Consider the following 18,778-nt stretch of genomic DNA (forward strand, 5'->3'; position numbering starts at 1 on the left):
TGCTTAAAATTCAAAAGAATAATCAACCCCACGCATTGAGAGGTGTTGGAGCATAATTACATATTTCAGGGAAAAAATATAGGACTTGACTCTTAAGACGTTGTTTTAAATCGTCGTTATGTTTATTATTTATTTATTTTCTTGCAAAATCGGAATGTCTTGAAGGGGAAGGTCTTGGCCTGCATCACCCTGGATAGAAAGTGATGATCAGGCCGAAGGTGGAAGCGAGCTTCACCCGGAATCCTCAACCACAGAGGAACTGGCTATCTTACCTCCAACTGCTGGAACACAACAATGCTGTAAACATTGTTGTTATGACGACAGACTTAGGTAAGATGATGGTAGCTATCCAGACGGACTTAAAACAAGCTCTACCATCAACCAAACCGAGCAGAAAATGTTGCCCCCTATGAGAATCGAACCCTGGTCCACTGGGTTAAGAGACAGATAATCTCACCACCAAGCCACAGAGGTGCATTCACTAAAAAGTTACACAGGTGTTGAACTGAAGTTTAAAATGTTATTTCAATACTAAACGCTCCTTTTGGGTTTTTGCAATACCTTTCAAACGTCCATATCAGTTGCCTAGCGCAACAAATCTCGTATTTTCCGCAAACCTTAATATTTTAATGTATTTCCTTAAGACATGACTATTTGGACTTTGGTTTGTCCCACGTTACAAACTTTATTCAATCCTGATAACGTCTCATCAAGTGCAGTGGACAGCTTGATGGACTGATGACCTCCAGGATTTGACTGCTGAAAAAAAAGGAAATCGTGTTTTGTGGCGCTTTGCTGATGAATGTAAGGACCATATTAGTCGCTATCCAGCTCGATGGACCGATGACTTCAAGATAGTAAGAGCTGAAAAAAGTGAGAAATTGTGTTTTGAAGCAAGTAGTGAGGATTACATGACCGCATGGTTTAAATGGTAAAGAATTTCAGAAAAATAGAATAAGAATGTTAACCCTTAATTTTATTTCGTTCAGGAAATAATTTGAAAATATTTCAAGATTTAAGAGAAAATTTCTTTCTTTACTGGAAAAGTTATTTACAATTAATTTACAATGAACTCAAAAATTAAAAACTATACACAAATGTAATAGTTATTTTTATTTAAATAATAAATAATAAAAAAAATACACTTATTCTACCCTAAGCAGTATCCCCAGATAACAAGATCCTATAATTCATCATACTTTTAAGAAGCGTTCTTTAAAACAAATTTTACCTTCTTCATTTACAGGAACTCAATCAAGTATACAATGTAGAGTCATTACTAGAAAAACATCTGCTCCAGAATATACCGAGAAACCATTTGCGCACGTTTTTTGTGGAATTATTTAATTGTCGGTCAATGTTACGTTGTTTCCTATTAATAGACGCATTGTCGGAAACCGACGATCTAGTAAGGGCTCGTTCCCACGGCAATCCAGTTCTGCGTGATCCAGTAATGCAGGATCATAAAAAACTGGACTGTCGTGGGTTTGAAAAAAATCGTAATAACACACAATCATGTCAAATTCCAATGGACCTAATTTGCGGGACGCTGCAAACGGGATGTTCGCGTGAACTTTAATATTAAAACACTACTGAACGGGATTCTGCAAAAAAAAAACGGGATGTCTCTGTAGGAACAAGCCTTAATTGTAATTGGAACGATTTTGCAACTTATCCGTATTCATTCTACTTATACGTATGGTTTATAACATTATGCGTCTATAGGATAAAATTACACTGTGTAGGTACAGTTACATAATATCTAACTACATGATAAAATTACAGAGTTGCATTATTAGCTATTTAAAGAAAGATTGCACTACACTTCAGTAATTTATTTACAGCAAAGAAGGAAAATAACTATTTCTCAATAAGATCATCGGCTTATGAGTAACAATAAATGTAAGGTAAGGTAAAATTGCATCGTATCTTGTTCTTAACTTCACCTTTCATCACTCTCAAAAGCTGCTCTCATTAATTTAAGGTTTCATTCGGCCGCGTGGCTGCAGGCTTCCCGATAGTAAAAACTTTTTGCAACAGAATCAGGTTTTGGACAACTTATGGCGATCGTACGATACCACGTACCTCCACGCAAGAAACGAAGAAACCCAAACCGCTCAGTGCCGGCCGGCGAGCATAGAGCACGGACGCGTGTCGCCATCTTGTCTGTCAAAGTTCCCGCGCGAATTCCGAACTTTTTTTTCCATTGCAGTTTTTGAATTCCGAATCGCCGTGTGTTTTTTTTGTGCATTTGTGTGTGGCATGGATTTTTGAGGTTCTACTCAATTTTTCGGACTCTGGAAAGGTGAGTGCAATTAAAACTTTTTTTTATTTAATTAGCCATAAGAATGTCAAGTCATACGTCTTTGAATTACTTAATATTCACTTTTTTCAATTTAAACTTAAGGCTGAAACATGCGATCGGCAGAGCGGCACTTTCCATCGAAAAAACTATAATTAGTAATGCAATGTGCAGTGAATGTTAAAAGGTTAACGAAAAAAAATTATAAAATGTATTTTAGTAATTTTTAATGGTATAGTTGCATCGTTGCCTGTTAATTTATTTATGAGAGGAGTTAGGTATTTTTTTATTTACTCACTGAGAATATTGAAACTTTTACTGGTTTTCTATAAGATAAACTGACATCATGTAGGTATTTAATATACTTTAATTCAGTTAACCAAGTTCATTTCTTTAAAAAAAATACATCAATAAACTATTATTATTATGTAATAAAATATGATCAATCAATGTAAAAAAAGAAATGAATTTCGAAGCACCCAAAAACAGATTAAAAAAATGCCTTTCATAAAAATAAATCGTAGAAGTAAAATACAAAAAAGTTTTTACAGTGACAAAAAACTATTTTTTTTGCCAAAAGTAGGTACCTATATAAACTCATCAAAATTGGTTTAATACTTTGAAATTCAAGTAACAGACAGACCGAGTTACTTTCATTCATAATTATTTACTTTAATAAATAAATATTAAGCCATAATCTATTTACCTAATTAAGGGTTAAGTGTTACGAAGTTTGGTATTTATGTTAAATTATTTCAAAAAATGTTTTCATATTATTTTTATTTATAACAAAAAGCGGGGTATTATTGCATCATCATCATCATCTCAGCCATAGGACGTCCACTGCTGAACATAGGGCTCCCCCAATGCTTTCCAATTCCATGTTGCCCGGTTGATAGCGACCAGCGTCCAGAACCTTCCTGCTACCTCTACGATGTCGTCGTTCCACCTTGTGGGTGGACGTCACACGCTACTTAAAAAAGATAAAATAAATACAGTCATACTTATTACTATTGATTTGTCAACAAACAAAACCCGGTTATTTTTAACAAGATTTTTACAATATTCTAGAAATTATGGCAAAACCAATTAACTTACAATCAAACGATATCATGACATTAAAAATAACACAGTATCTTTTTGATTAATTACTTTCATTTTAATATTTTATTATTTTTCTAGAGTCACTAGGTGGGTACTAAGTATCACCATCTTTCTTAATTTATAATACAAAAGATTTAAGTATTTAATTTTCCAAACTTCGAAATGATTATCAGACTCAGTAAAAAGGAATAAGTAGAACAAAATGTTACTGGCCAATTTTTATAATTAAGGCACAACACCTTAATTTCCGCGCCAGTTTTTTTTTATTGAAAAATGAAAGAAAGACGTCATGTCTGCATTACGGAAAAGTTATATAATTTTAAGATAAAATTATTTAATTTTTTTTTAGGAAAAATGCTCCTTTGAATGCCCAGTGGGCTGAGTGTGAGTTTACATCAAACAGTTCAAACAATGAGTGAGTTTACATTAAAAAATTTATGAAAATTCCTAGTTTCCCGGCGCAGGGGCGGTGTACAATTCGCGCGCTCACTAGTGAGCGCGTTTGACGAAAACTCACACTAGGTCCTCAGAGCCCCCTGTAAGTTAATTACGGTCCTGCATGCAGGGGTCTCAAATGCCATACGACCACAATTGCATGCAGGGGTCTCTCAAACACCATACACCGCTGACACGCCCCAGAAGTTCTGATGAGACTGACCTTCAATAAGTAGCTAGCAAAAACTATTCTTACTGCCCTCATTTAAACATGTAGGTAGTCGCAAAAAACACCAGTCATGACTATACAGTTATAAACAATGATTCACCTACCGTTTGATTATACAGGATGAATAAAATAAGGAAGGAAAGATAGACGTTTCAAAGAAGATAAAAAAAAACCTTTTATTATTTACCTACTAGCTTTCCGCCCGTGGCTTCGCCCGCGTGGAATTTTGTCTGTCACGGAAAAACTTTATCGCGCGCGTCCCTGTTTCAAAAACCGGGATAAAAACTATGCTATGTCCTTTCCCGGGACTCAAACTATCTCTATTCCAAATTTCATCAAAATCGGTTTAGTGGGTTAGGCTTGAAAGCGAGATAGACATACAGAGTTACTTTCACATTTATAATATAAGTATAGATAGATAGTACCTATAGATTACGGTTGAGTCAACAATAATAGTCAGCGTCAAATACCTAGTTCGGGACTTCCAACGTGGCCAAAATGTTGACACCACAACCTATGACGTGTGCGAACTTTTTGGCTACTTTGGGTGTCAAGAACGAAACTACTTGACTTTGACTGTACCTACAACTACAAATACTTTATTGAATTTAACATTTTAACATTTACACTTGTATACCTTACTAATACAAAAACAAAAAACAAACTACAGCCAAAGGTTTTGTCCCACTTTTGACTTTCGTAGAGACAGATTGGCGAATGAGTTCAAATCACTGTCCAGCTAGGATGCGCGCCGTGATAAAATCTTCATCGATGATTGACGACAAATGTATGGGTTTATCGCGTAAAATGTTTATAAATGCCTAGATAAAAATGTAGTAGGGAAGTCTAACCCTAATTTTGAACTCTTCCTGATTTCTTCAGATTAATTTCGTTGCTGGTCCAATGACAGTCAAACTGCGCCTTCACTGGTTGGTTGTTATTGGCGGTCCAGCTGTAGATCCTGGCTACACAGGAGTTGCAGCGGTGAGAACGAGAGGTGGGAATAGTCCCTTATTTAAAAGCCTATTATGGCGCGCATCTTAGGTCTACTGGAGGATTTTTTAGCCTTTGTGAGGCCTGATAAGCTTGTCATCGTTTTTTAATCAATTTTATCATTTGATAAGCGTGATTTCGATTTTGTGTCTGAAGTTGTTTTATTTAGTTAAGCGCACACCATCAGCATCATTTCAGCCATATGACGTCCACTGCTCAAAAGGTATACCCCAATGATTCACAAAGCGCACGGCACGCTTTGACACAATTTTTATTCTGAACAGCCTGTCTAGTAGGTTCCTATACCTATTTAGAAGTCTTTCCATGTCTTTGATTGTTATCATGAACGTAAATGTGAGATTTACTTGTTTTTTGCAAACCTCATTAATATTAAATGCAAAATGGGACGCTTAATGAATACTAATTATTTTAACTACATCCTGTGTATGAAAAACACTATAAAATATAGTCAGGATAATGATCGTTAATTTCACTTAAAACTTTGAACTGATAGGTTTCGTGGCACTTTACATAACCCTTAAAAAGAGGCTGACAAGTGACTTTCTTGCGCTGCTTCTTCTCAGCGCTGGTCCATTTATTGTCCTGAAGCTGTGGTAGGGTTAATACTGGGACGTGCAAAAGTACTTTTTAAAAGCGTACTTGCATAAATAAATTAGTTTTATGAGTTTTTTTTTACTGAGTCCACGCGGATTTGAGAGAAGTGAAGTAGTGAAAATCTCGACTTTTTAAGAGAATTTGACTGATACAGCGGGCTGAGTGGTGAGTTTATCAAACTATGTTTATAACTTAATTATATTTAATGTCACTTTTTTACGCGCTCGACATCGAATGTGTTTGATGTAAACTCACAATAGGCCCTCTGTAATTACTGCTTTGTTTTATTTGGGATATCGAATACGCTAGCTACATCGTTCCTGTTAAACTTCTGCAAGCGGTCTCGTGATCGTGGTCCCATTCTAACAAATAGAATTACATCGCTTCACCTTTTTGGATAAACCTTTTTCATTAACATCCTGCCTAATTAAGTATCACACAACACGGTGCATAATGTCCCCAATTAAACGACAAAATCACGGATTCCACGTGAGACCACTCAACAGGGGTGAAGTGCGGCCATGACAGCTCAACAAAACGCATCCAAATTTGAAATAATAATATGACGTTTATTTTTGGCGCGAATTAATTCCGCGAAAGCGCGAGCTTGCCAGACGGTTCGAATTTTAAAAGCTGGCAGCGATTGTAGTTTTTAATCTGTCAACTAATGAAGTAATGAGGTTTGGTTTCCAAGGAGGTAAATTATGTTTAGGAAGTCCTAAAAGCCAAAAAGTTTTGGCCAAGAGCATTGTCTCATGTTTGGTATAGGTCGCTCAACGAGAGATGAGGCTTTCAGCACAAGTTTATAGATGTATGCGCGACGTTTTGCATAGTTGGACTGACAATATTATTAGTGTTTTGTGTCTAGAAAGACGAAAATTGGAAACCGACCCAACTGTCGGCCGAACTAAAAGTCGTCAGTACCTATAAAGACTAATAAAAAAACTTGAAATATTGCTCTTATGAAGCCTTTACATGTTTCATAATCTTTTTATCCTGAGCGCTTCGAGACCAACATTTGGGAAGTGCTGAGAAGAAGCGCCGCCACAAACTCGGTCACTAATAGTAGTATTATTTTTATTTTATAATTTACTAGCTTTTGCCCGCGACTTCACCCGCGTAAAATTTAGTTTGTCATAGATCGTCATAAATTATAGCCTATATGTTAATCTCGGTTATAAACTATAATACTGTAAAGTTTCATCAAAATCCGTTCAGTAGTTTTTGCGAGAAAGAGTAACAAACATCCAGACATCCAAACTTTCGCATTTATGATATTAAGTAGTATGAATTTCAATTACAATGATATCAAATTAATACTAGAGCGTCGTCGCGCAAAAGGTTAAAGGGTCAAATAGAAAGTGTTATTGGCGTTAACGGGGTTAACATAAACAATAACATGTTTACAAACAAATTGTAGTTTACGTAGTACAACATAGCTCAGGCTGGGTTGCACCATCTTACTTTAACTTTGACAAACGTCAAAAATCTGTTAAACTCCATACAAAAACACCGGTTATCGTAAAGTTACGGTCAAAGTTAAATTCAAATTCAAATTCAAATTTCTTTATTCATAACCAGGTGTTTTTTGTGTTAGGTGGTGCAACTCAGCCTTAGTCTTGTCTATAGGTACAAAGTCGCCCAACAGGACGTCCACTGCTGAACATAGGCCTCCCCCAATGATTTCCACATCGCCCGGTTGGTAGCGGCCTGCATCCAGCGCCTTCCTGCTACGTTTATCGGTCCACCTTGTGGGTGGAGGTCCCACGCTGCGATTTTCGGTACGTGGCCTCCACTCCAGAACCTTGCTGCCGCATCGGCCGTCAGTTCTGCGTACTACGTGCCCTGCCCATGCCACTTCAGCTTGCTAATCCGTCGGGCTATGTCAGCGACTTTAGTTCGTTTACGGATATCCTCATTCTGATTCACCGAGCATAGCTCTTTCCATAGCACGCTGTGCAACTTTGAGCTTCTGTATAAGACCTAGAGACGCCACGTTTCGGAGCCACATGTAATCATCTCTGTAACAATAACAAATAAAGTATAACGTAATGCAATTATGTAGGTATATTATGGGTTTACAAACGCGGAAAATCACCTAATATTGTGTTCTTATCTTGCTATGGCAACGCCAAAGGACAAAGTCCAAACCTCAATCTATATGGATAGGTTGTGACTAACACTGCTTGCACTGAAAATCAAACCTTAACCTCGAACTCCTCCTATGTTCTTCTGATTAATTTCGTTGCGGGTCCAATGACAGTTTAACTTTCCTCCGGACAAACTTGGCCTTCACTGGTTGGGTTTTTATTGGCGGTCAAGCTGTAGATCCTGGCTACACAGGAGTTGCAGCGGCGGGAACGAAAGGTGGGAATAGTCCCGTGTTTCGAATTCCCAACACACATATTTTTTTATATTCACACGAAAAGTCCAGTTTTGCGAGATTCTACATTACTTTGATGAAACAAACGCTGGTCATAACAGCGTATTACACTTGAAAATTTCGACGGGTTCACCCAGTGTCTAAGTAGCTCAGATGGAAGAGCAGACGCCAGGGAAGCGAAGATTTTAAAAACAAATGCAAAAAAAAAACATAATAAAAAGGGCTAATATAAAGTCAATGATTATTTTAAAAGATAAAAATGTTTGGGATGCGTAACTTCCTAGCTCGCTTAAATATTTATAACTATGTTTATTTTATAGTCTGTAAACCCTTAAAAAAGAGGCTGACAATAGTGGCTGAGTTTCTTTTTTTTTATTTTTTTTTTATTTACACTTTTGCACATATAACTGTACAGTGGCGGACTTAATGACTTAATGTTTCTTGCTCTGCTTCTTCGCTGCACTGGCCCATTTATTGTCCTGAAGCATTGATAGGGTTAATACTGAGACGTGTAAAGCCTACATGCATAAATAAATGAGTTTCATGAGTTTTAAAAATTGATTTTCAAATCTGTCACCAATTCGGGACATGGTCGTCCATAATTAGTATAATTAGTGCGCCACGCGTCCGATTGACTGCATTTTAATTAATTATTAGCTAATCGGGCCCCCTATTGTCTCGGCTGACCTTTAAGAAACAACGCATATAGGTGAGCAGTAAAATAAACAATTTAAAGTAAGCAAGGTAATTTTGTTAATACATAATCTACTTACCTCGTTCGTTTCAGCCAAATGACGTCCACTGCTGGACAAAGGCCTCCAAGGATTTCCATAACGACCGCATCCAGGAATTTCCCGCAACCTTCACCAGATCGTCGGTCCACCTAGTCTGCCTGCCCACATGCACTACGTCTTCCGGCCCTTACCTATAAAAGGCTGACAAAGGTGACTGAGTTTCTTCCGCCACTTCTTCTCAGCATCAGCCCATAATGTTGTCCCGAAGTGGTAGAGCGAGCTTTATTTGGAACTCGTATAAAAGTGCACTGAAAAAGGCCTACCTACTAATAGTACGAGAGGGACCGTAAGATACCCTACGTCACTTGATACTAAGATAAGTTCCATGGCTGGCACACGTTCAGAAAAGTTGTGATATACTTGGAACAATCCAAATATTATAACTCAAAGGTGACTGACTGGCATAGTGATCTATCAACTCACAGCCCAAACCACTGGACGGTTCGGGCTGAAATTTGGCATGCAGGTAGATGTTATGACGTCTACGTCTTAGCGGATGTAGGCATCCGCTAAGACGGCAAAGGATTTTACGAAACTCCATTCCTAAGGGGGTAAAACGGGATCCACGCGTACGAAGTCGCGGGCGGCCGCACACTGGTTCAAGAAACGATAAAAATGGAATTAGCGATTTATTCACTTTTTTCGATGGAATCATGTGTAGAATGTTATAAAAAACGTTTTGTTTAAGTTCTATTTTTCTGAGAAATGCGCAGTTTTTGCTATATTACATGTTTTGTGTTTTATTTGTATGAAACGTTTCCTTCACGAGGCTCTTATTCAAAATGTTAAAATTTGTTAAAGATGACTACTTAAAGGTTTTAAAGAGTTATACTAATAAAAGCTAATACAGTAACAACTTTGTCCCAGTGCGTCCCCGTTTAGGATATAAGTGATATTTTCTAAGGTACGAAAAAGTATACAAAATAATTATATGGATATAAGGCAACTTAATGATAATTTATTGATTTTCTAAAATAAAAAGAAGCTAACAATCATTCCAATCTTATTCTTTTATTATTCAACATCATCATCAACATCTATAAACTCAAAAGTTTCATCATTATTTGAAGCTAGTTCATTAGGAAGAGGAGATTTTGAACTCGCACTCATTTTTGGTCTTATTGTTGACAAAAAATGATCCGAAGAAATAAGTTTATTATTTAAAATATCACGATTGGTCACTTTTCGGTTAAATTTACGCGTATGATTCTCTCTGATCTTTCTAAAATCTTTATTCTGCGATTCTGCAGCTTCTTCCGATAGTGCTCCTATAAGCATAATATCTAAGTGCTTTATGATGTCACCTCCATGTATAAGAAGCTTATGCATGCTGGATGGTATGTAATACCAACCGTATAAACTGACGAACAACTCAGCGGTTTCCCATCCATATTGAGTAAGGTTTTGGTGGTGTATTTGCTCACCGAAAGCCATAGCCCATAATAATAAAGACAACCTAGCGATTAGGGATTGCAATCCGGTCCGGCGGATCCGGTAATCCGGCGGATCCGGTGTGTTTTTGGACCTACCGGATCCGGTGAGTCGGCGCCGGATCCGGTGGCGGATCCGGTAAAGCAAAAAATATGCGAACGTGAATTGGGAAAGTCGAGCGCGCGCGCATTTGCCAGATCGCTAGTCGTGCCGCGACACTACATTGCATTTTCCTTTGCAAAAAATAAATGCTTCTTGTTTTATTGTTTCTTAGAAGTCAGATTATTTCTTAAAAAGAACAGAAGTTGAATTTATAAGTACAAATTTAAAAGACTGTTTTGTTGATTTAAGTATGTGTAAATTATTAATAGGAGTTTAACAGTATTATTATTTAAGTACTTTCAGATACTTACATACAGAAATAAGTCAGACTGATTACTAACTTTATTATTTAGAATTTTCATAATTTTATTAGGACAAATAGTACGTACTTACCAAAAATTACAATTAATACCGAAAAATATAAATAAAAGTGACTTTATTTTCCATAAATACGTATTTTCGGCCGTTTGGTGTAGTGGTTCAGAACGGACTACTATGCCGAGAGGTCCCGGGTTCGATTTCCGGCCGGGCAGAAATTGAAATGATGAATTTTAATTTCTGTGACGGGTCTGGGTGTAAATATGTATAATATGTATGTATTTAATGAAAAAAAAAAGTATATAAGTAGTATATCCGTTAAGCTAGCACCCATAACACAAGCATTGAGTTGCTTACTTTGGGGCTAGCTGGCGCTGTGTGAAATTGTCCAAAGATTTATTTATTTATTTATTTTATTTTTCTTTTTATGTACTATTATCAAAACTAAAAATCACTAAATAGGTACTAGACCAAGTAACTTTGCAATCCGGCCGGATCCGTCCGGATCCGGCCGGATTGAAAATGATACCGGATTGCAATCCCTACTAGCGATCAGATCTTGACTAACTCCAGTGATGTTGGATGGTTTTTCTGGATCTGCAAAAAATCTACGCGCAGTATTTCCGTTGTTTGTTGTTCCAGCCCCTTGCTGCACAATATCTATTAGCAATCCAGTTTCATCGCGCGTTTTCGTTTCTCCATAATTGCTTTTTTTATTTCTTCTTACTGTCCAAGTTTTAAATTCTAGTCTATAAGCAATGTGTAATATAGTCTCCATAGCCCCTATCCATGCGTGCAATGAAGATAGGCCATACTTGTACGTATCGATATTTAAAGATCAGTTTTAATTTTGTTAAATTATTCATGTCAGTTGGTTTTGCTTTGCACTTAGATATTATGCCACTATTGGCACTATCGGAAGAAGCTGCACAATCGCGGAATAAAGATTTTAGAAAGATCAGAGAGATTCATACGCGTAAATTTAACCGAAAAGTGTCCTCGTGATATTTTAAATAATAAACTTATTTCTTCGGATCATTTTTTGTCAACAATAAGACCAAAAATGAGTGCGAGTCCAAAATATCATCTTCCTAATGAAGTTAAAAATTTACTAGCTTCAAATAATGATGAAACTTTTGAGTTTATAGATGTTGATGATGATGTTGAATAATAAAAGATTAAGATTGGAATGATTGTTAGCTTCTTTTTATTTTAGAAAATCAATAAATTATCATTAAGTTGCCTTATATCCATATATTTTGTATACTTTTTCGTACCTTAGAAAATATCACTTATATCCTAAACGGGGACGCACTGGGACAAAGTTGTTACTGTATTAGCTTCTATTAGTATAACTCTTTAAAACCTTTAAGTAGTCATCTTTAACAAATTTTAACATTTTGAATAAGAGCCTCGTGAAGGAAACGTTTCATACAAATAAAACACAAAACATGTAATATAGCAAAAACTACGCATTTCTCAGAAAAATAGAACTTAAACAAAACGTTTTTTATAACATTCTACACATGATTCCATCGAAAAAAGTGAATAAATCGCTAATTCCATTTTTATCGTTTCTTGAACCAGTGTGGGCCGCTAGTTAATTAATAAACTCCAATTTGGCCGAAAGAACAAAAAAATGGCTATTTCCAGTGGAAAAAAGCGGCTCAATTTACGTCATTTGATATAAAGAATTTGAATTTGAAACTGAAAATTTGAACAAGTGCTTAAAGCCACAGTATTTAGCGTGATATACTACAATTTATGTACCTGCTGACTGTAATATTGTCTTAGCAAACGTGATGTAACCTACTTGATAGACTGACGATCTGAAAAAGAAAGCTGGCAGCGGCTGGATGAAAATAGAGGAAAATTGTGCCAATAATGTGGCGTTCCTTGCAGATTCTTATTTCTGAAATTCCGTATGCATAGTCAAATGTACTGCTGTCTGTATATTTACAAATAACTGCAGCTACTAACTACTTCCCACTTACCCACTACACGGTATTACCGTGCCCGCTAAGTACTTCCCACAAAAAGGCGAGCGAACCCGAGCGCTTTTGCTGTGCGGCGTCAAACGCATAAATCATGTGCGCACGCGCTCCTCTGGTTGCTGACAGGGCTGCCAATCGAATAAAAAACTGACAAAAACGGGATGCAAAACTCAAAGAAGATTAAGCTTTGAAATTGATAAATTATTACCAACTGAGATGCGAAAAAGCGATGTCATTCATAATTTGGCATACAAAGCGATTTGACAGCGCATATAAAGTATTGTGGGTCTAGACAAAGTGCAAATTATAATCGCAAACCAGTCGAAAAGTGGTCGAAAAGCCCCTTTTTTGTATGGAGTTTTGACGGATTCGATTTTCGATTCGATCAAAAAGTGCGTTTTGTCTAGGGACAAAACGGGCTGGTTGGTGCCAACTGTCAACTATAACTAGTAACTGCCCTATTATTTTTAATTTGGCCAAACAGACTATTTCCTATCCAAAACTTTTTGCCAAACAAAAGAACGTTCTAGAACAATTCAAAAATTTGAATTTTCAAATCTTCCGGCAGCCCTTAGAAAAGTGCGTGAACGTAATTATTATCATTTAGCACATCGTAACGTAAACTCTTAGCTCTTATAATAATGACAATAAGGTTTAAAATCCTTTGAAGGGTTTCAGTTAGTTTAAAGGTAGGCCGTGTTCCTAACATAATTTTTCGTGATAGATGATATTTAAATATTATCAGATAAAAAATGACGCGATTTGTTTGATTTCTCAATTCATGTAACAGATAAGAAAACTGCAAGGATTTGCCCCACGTAGACAGTTATGTAACGTTACGTTACATTTCGTTAAATTTTCAATTTTTTATTACCTACTTAAAAAAAGAGAGGAACTATGTTCCGGCGCTCGGGACTATTCCCATCTCTAGTTCCCACCGCTGCAACTCCTGTGTAGCCAGGATCTACAGCTTGACCGCCATAACCCAACCAGTGAAAGCCAAGTTTGTCCCGGGGGAAAGTTAAACTGTCATTGGACCCGCAACGAAATTAATCAGAAGAACATAGGAGGAGTTCGCATATTCCGGTGCAGCAGGGTAGCAGTGAAGTGAAACCTGATTCTCCTTAGATATTAGATTTACATAGTATTAAGAATGAAAGTCTCTATGACTACTTTGATCGTTACAACCTAAAATTATACAATTATGTTTTTTCAGGGCATTGTTTTCAAGATGTGTCAATCACAATTTCATGAACACTGCGTTTCAAGGTTTTTTAGCTGAAATTGAAACAATGTTTTTCAGTTGAACGATATAATCGAAAAAGCTGAAGAGTTTGTTTGTTTGGACGCGCTAATCTCAGGAACTACTGATTTAAAAAAATATTTTTGTGTTGGTTTGCGCAAATTTATCGAGGAAGGCTTTAGGCTTTATTTATAACATCACCCCACAGCCAGCGGTAAAGAAAAATGTTGGAAAAACGGGAAATGTTTATCATCATCATCATCATCATCATCATCTCTGCCATAGGACGTCCACTGCTGAACATAGGCCTCCCCCAATGCTTTCCATGTTGCCCTGTTGGTAGCTGCCTGCGTCCAGCACCTTCCTGCTACATTTATGATGTCGTCGGTCCACCTTGTGGGTGGACGTCCCACGCTGCGTTTTCCGGTACGCGGCCTCCACTTCGAACCTTGCTGCCCCATCGGCCGTCTGTTATCCGTACTACCTGCCCATTGCCACTTCAGCTTGCTAATCCGTCGGGCTATGTCAGCGACTTAAGTTCGTTTACGGATCTGCTCATTCCGGAAAAACAGGAAATGTTATTCAAACTATTTTCACGCGTACAAAGTCGCGGGCACAGCTTGTAGTATAATAATAGTGGTAAATTGAACCTGAATAATATTAGTTAGTTTGCATCAACCTTTACAGTTAGACCTCGTCGTTTCAGCCAAATGACGTCCACTGCTGGACAAAGGCCTCCCCCAAGGTTTTCCACAATGAACGGTCCTGCGCTGCCCGCATCCAGGCTCTTCCCGCGACCTTTACCAGATCGTCGGTCCACCTAGTAGGAGGCCTGCCCACGCTACGTCTTCCAGCCCGTGGTCGCCACTCGAGAACTTTCCTGCCCCAACGGCCATCGTCTCTACGAGCTATGTGCCCCGCCCACTGCCACTTGATTTTAGCAATTCTGCGAGCTATGTCGGTTACTTTGGTTCTCCTGCGGATCTCCTCATTTCTGATTCGATCACGCAGGGAAACTCCGAGCATAGCCCGCTCCATCGCCCTTTGGGTGACCTTGAGCCTTCTTATGAGGCCCATAGTAAGCGACCACGTCTCAGATCCGTATACCATCACTGGCAACACGCATTGGTCAAATACTTTCGACTTAAGACACTGCGGTATTTCGGACGTGAGTATATGGCGAAGCTTCCCGAACGCTGCCCATCCGAGTTGGATTCGACGATTGACCTCTTTCTCGAAGTTGGACCTACCTAACTGGACTGTTTGTCCCAGGTATACATAATTGTCAACAACTTCGAGTGTAGAGTCTCCAACCTTCAGAGGAGTGGGTGCAACACGGACATTAGTGTTATTTTACCTTTGTAAAAATAACATTTTAAATATTTACCTACTTAGGATAAAAAGTACTTATTTTAATAAAATGTCTTCATTCATACCTATTTTAACATAAGACAAATAAATTAAACATACCTACTATCACAGAAGATAGAATGACGTCATCATGCCTACCTACTTACTACGCAAACACGAAAGGCTACACCCGAAAATCATATTTGTATTTGGCTTTGCACAAACTTTATCTAATGTTACTCGCGGTACTTTGGCAACAATTTATTTTTTACTAAATATTGTTGGGGTACCTATGCATTATGGTAAAAGAACTAGCTTGTCGTAATTTGGTGTATCGATGTTACTCTTCCGTTTCATTTACCTACACGGAAAGGTAATAGTTAATATTTTAACGATAAAATTCTTAAAACATCATAAATTGTATTCAAAAGAAATTATTTATTAAAGGCAAAACATGAAGTCCCGACGGGCGCGCGCGTTGACACTCGACTGATATAATACCCGCCGGCGGGGCGCTTCGCTGTAGGTAATTATCGGATGTACCACGCGGAGTGAGCCAGGCCTGCTAAAGATCGATTTTGTCGCCTGCTTTATTGAATTTTTTAACCTACTTCAAAAAGGAAGATCTCAATTTTTTGACTCAGGTGATCTATCACGCTCGCTCTTGACCGAATTCCTTCATCTCAAACACACTGAGTCGGCATAGTTTTTAATTTCGCCTCACAAGTAAATGAGACCGCGTCGTAACGTGACACTAGCTGTGTTTGATTAGGCCCGGAGTGTGGTGTCACTCGATATTTTTGGTAGAAAAAGTACGCGTGAAAAAATATTTTTTTGGAACTAATATTTGGGATAATAAGGTGGTTAACGTTGCAGGTCCAATTTTGGTAGAGACAAAATCTCAAGGGTTTAGGATTAGGTATACCCCCAAGGATTTCCATAACCACCGGTCCTGCTGCTTGCACCTACTTCCCGCGACCTAGGTTTAATAGGTTTTTTATTCCCAACAGAAAAGCTTCTTGGCTTGCATCTCACCTAAAAATGATGATCAGGCAAGGTGTAAGCGAGTTTCATATAGAATCCTCGACCACATAGGAACTGGCTAACTTACCTAAAACTGCCGAGACAATAATGCTGTACATTGTTGCTATGGTGACAGATTTAGGCAAGGTTACCACCAACCAGACCAAGGAAATTGAACCCAGGGCCTCTGGATGTAAGACAGGTAGCCTTACTTACCAGTAAAAACCAGAAAAGGTTAAAGGTATAGCTCAAATGAATCCTTGGAACATGCGGTAGGTAATTCCTAATAATTAACGCACAAAAATGTTTCAGAAATGGCTCTTTGACGTAACATAAAATTTTTAATGACCGCACGAATTTCTCTTGAACAAGCAAGGTGAACAACAAGATGGCGGTCCAGACAGGTCTTAAAATGTCTTCTGATCTTATGGCAAACATTACCTTAAATTGATAAATTAAATGAAACTTAAGTAGGTATAATTACTATCTCGTGATTTCTTGCGTGTTAAGTTTAAAACTGCATTGATTTCTTTTCTTAATGAAGAAATTTCCAAAAAATAAAACTCGTGTTTTTTTGTTCTGTTTTTTAACTAACATCAATTTTCAAGATGTTCCTTTCACGAAAATTAAAATCCATACAGGTGGTGTGGATTAATTTTCTACCGACTCCAGAATGAAACTACGAGTATGTCCACATTACATCTCTTATTTCTAAGTACGTGGGCAAAAAAATCATCTAGGCAATCATTTGCCTATTAGCCAACGAAGTGTTCAAACAATTTATTTGACAAGATAATTATAATTTACTTGATTAATAAAAACTTTTTCTTTTTCACAGATTAAAAATGGAGTTGAAATCACCGAAAGCGAAGAAAAAGTCGAGCTTCGCGAAGCTAGTGTCGTGGGGCAAAATGTTCCGTGCGCCGATACTCATGCTGTTCCTTTTGGGCAGCACTAGCTGTGACGACAGTGATTCTAGTGACGAACTGGTGCCCCTAGTTCCAAAATCAAACATTACAAATTCAAATAACTTTTTAAACGAACCGAAGTGGAGGCATAAGCATACACATGTGCTGCCTAATGTGAACGTCAGTTTTAGTGACAAGGAGGTTTTAAGTGACATAAGATATTTGCGAAGGAGGTTGAATAAGAAGATTGTGAACTTTGTGATGACGGATTTTCTTGTTGATGGTGAAGTGGAGAATCGGATCCATTTTAACGGCATCACGGCGAAAGAGACATCTGTTGGGGCTGACGGGTAAGTTCTAACTTATTTTTTATTATTGAGGGCCATCGTTTTAGCGCTCCCCAGTTGGCGGACTGGTCACTGTCACTTGTTTGCTAGTGGCGAAGACAGTGGCACTGAAGTGGTAGAAGCACTATCGCATTTGCACTCACCAGTATAGCGCCACTAGAGTAGGGTCATACTCATATCAATCGCCAGCGATGCCAAAACGATTGCCATCATTTTTTGGCACTATAAGGCGACGTCGCGTCTGGATAAAAAAACTCTTTTTTGATTTCGGTTAAAAATGTCATTTTTTCGGTAAAGAGTAAAGTCAACCTAACGACTTTTTATGTAAAGCTAAGGTTAATATAACTATTAAATACCATCGGTCATTACCAATGTGTTTAAAATTATCATCGTTTGAAACAGTGGCGATTATAACTTTATAATACATTCTTTGTACACGTCCAGGATGACATAAGCACGTATCTTTAGATTCCTTTAAACATTGAGGTATGTGGATGAAACCAATTCAATAAGTCATTGATTTTTTTTTTGTCTTTTTGTTAAGTTTATTACTTTGCCCTTGTTGATTAATAACAATCTTTGTTTGAATTTGTAGACCTAAAGTTTTAATATGTCCCCTAGTTGGGGCAGAGGACGTCCACAACAGTCCTCCATTGCATTGTTTTATTGCATTAGAATCGCTAAAATCAAGTGGCAGTAGGCGGGGCACATAGCTCGTAGAGCTGATGGCCGCTGGGGCAGGAAAGTTCTTGAGTGGCGACCACGAGCCCGAAGACGTAGCGTGGGCAGACCTCCCACTAGGTGGACCGACGATCTGGTGAAGGTTGCATCGAATAAATACTTTTCTTTCTTTCTTTCTTTCTTTCAAGTGCCTGGATGCGAGCGGCGCAGGACCGGTCTTTGTGGAAATCCTTGAGGGAGGCCTTTTTCCAGCAGTGGACGTCTTTCGGCTGAAACAAACTATATTCACATTAGGTCTTACAAATTAAGCAGTTAAATACAATGTGGACCTAGTAAGGGCACATCAACTTTTGGAGGATCTCTATCGGAATCACGCGGCGAACGAATGAAAAAGTCTTAAAATCCTTTTATTACTACTCCCCAAGTATTACTTAACGTCTTTAGCGGTATCGTAAACCCACAATATTTACATTGCACTTGTGAACCGATGGATCCCGCTCTCTACGAATTAAAAATAGCCATCCAA

At 37.9% G+C, this 18,778-nt stretch overlaps 1 protein-coding gene across 3 annotated transcripts in view; it reads left to right on the top strand.

The window, feature by feature from the left end:
- Positions 1-2,130: 2,130 nt before the first annotated feature.
- Positions 2,131-18,778, top strand: part of LOC114353010 (uncharacterized) — a 69,911-nt gene continuing 53,263 nt past the window's right edge. For all 3 annotated transcript variants that reach the window (XM_028304801.1, XM_028304804.1, XM_028304803.1), the window contains exons 1-2: positions 2,131-2,305; positions 17,155-17,574. In XM_028304801.1, the coding sequence (XP_028160602.1) occupies positions 17,162-17,574 (413 nt within the window). In that variant the 5' untranslated portion in view covers positions 2,131-2,305; positions 17,155-17,161. The remainder of the gene's footprint in view (positions 2,306-17,154; positions 17,575-18,778) is intronic.

This window comes from Ostrinia furnacalis, unplaced genomic scaffold (genome assembly GCF_004193835.3).
Source record: "Ostrinia furnacalis isolate ACB-3 unplaced genomic scaffold, ASM419383v2 OfSCF1534, whole genome shotgun sequence".
In the NCBI taxonomy this organism is placed as follows: Eukaryota; Metazoa; Arthropoda; class Insecta; order Lepidoptera; family Crambidae; genus Ostrinia; species Ostrinia furnacalis.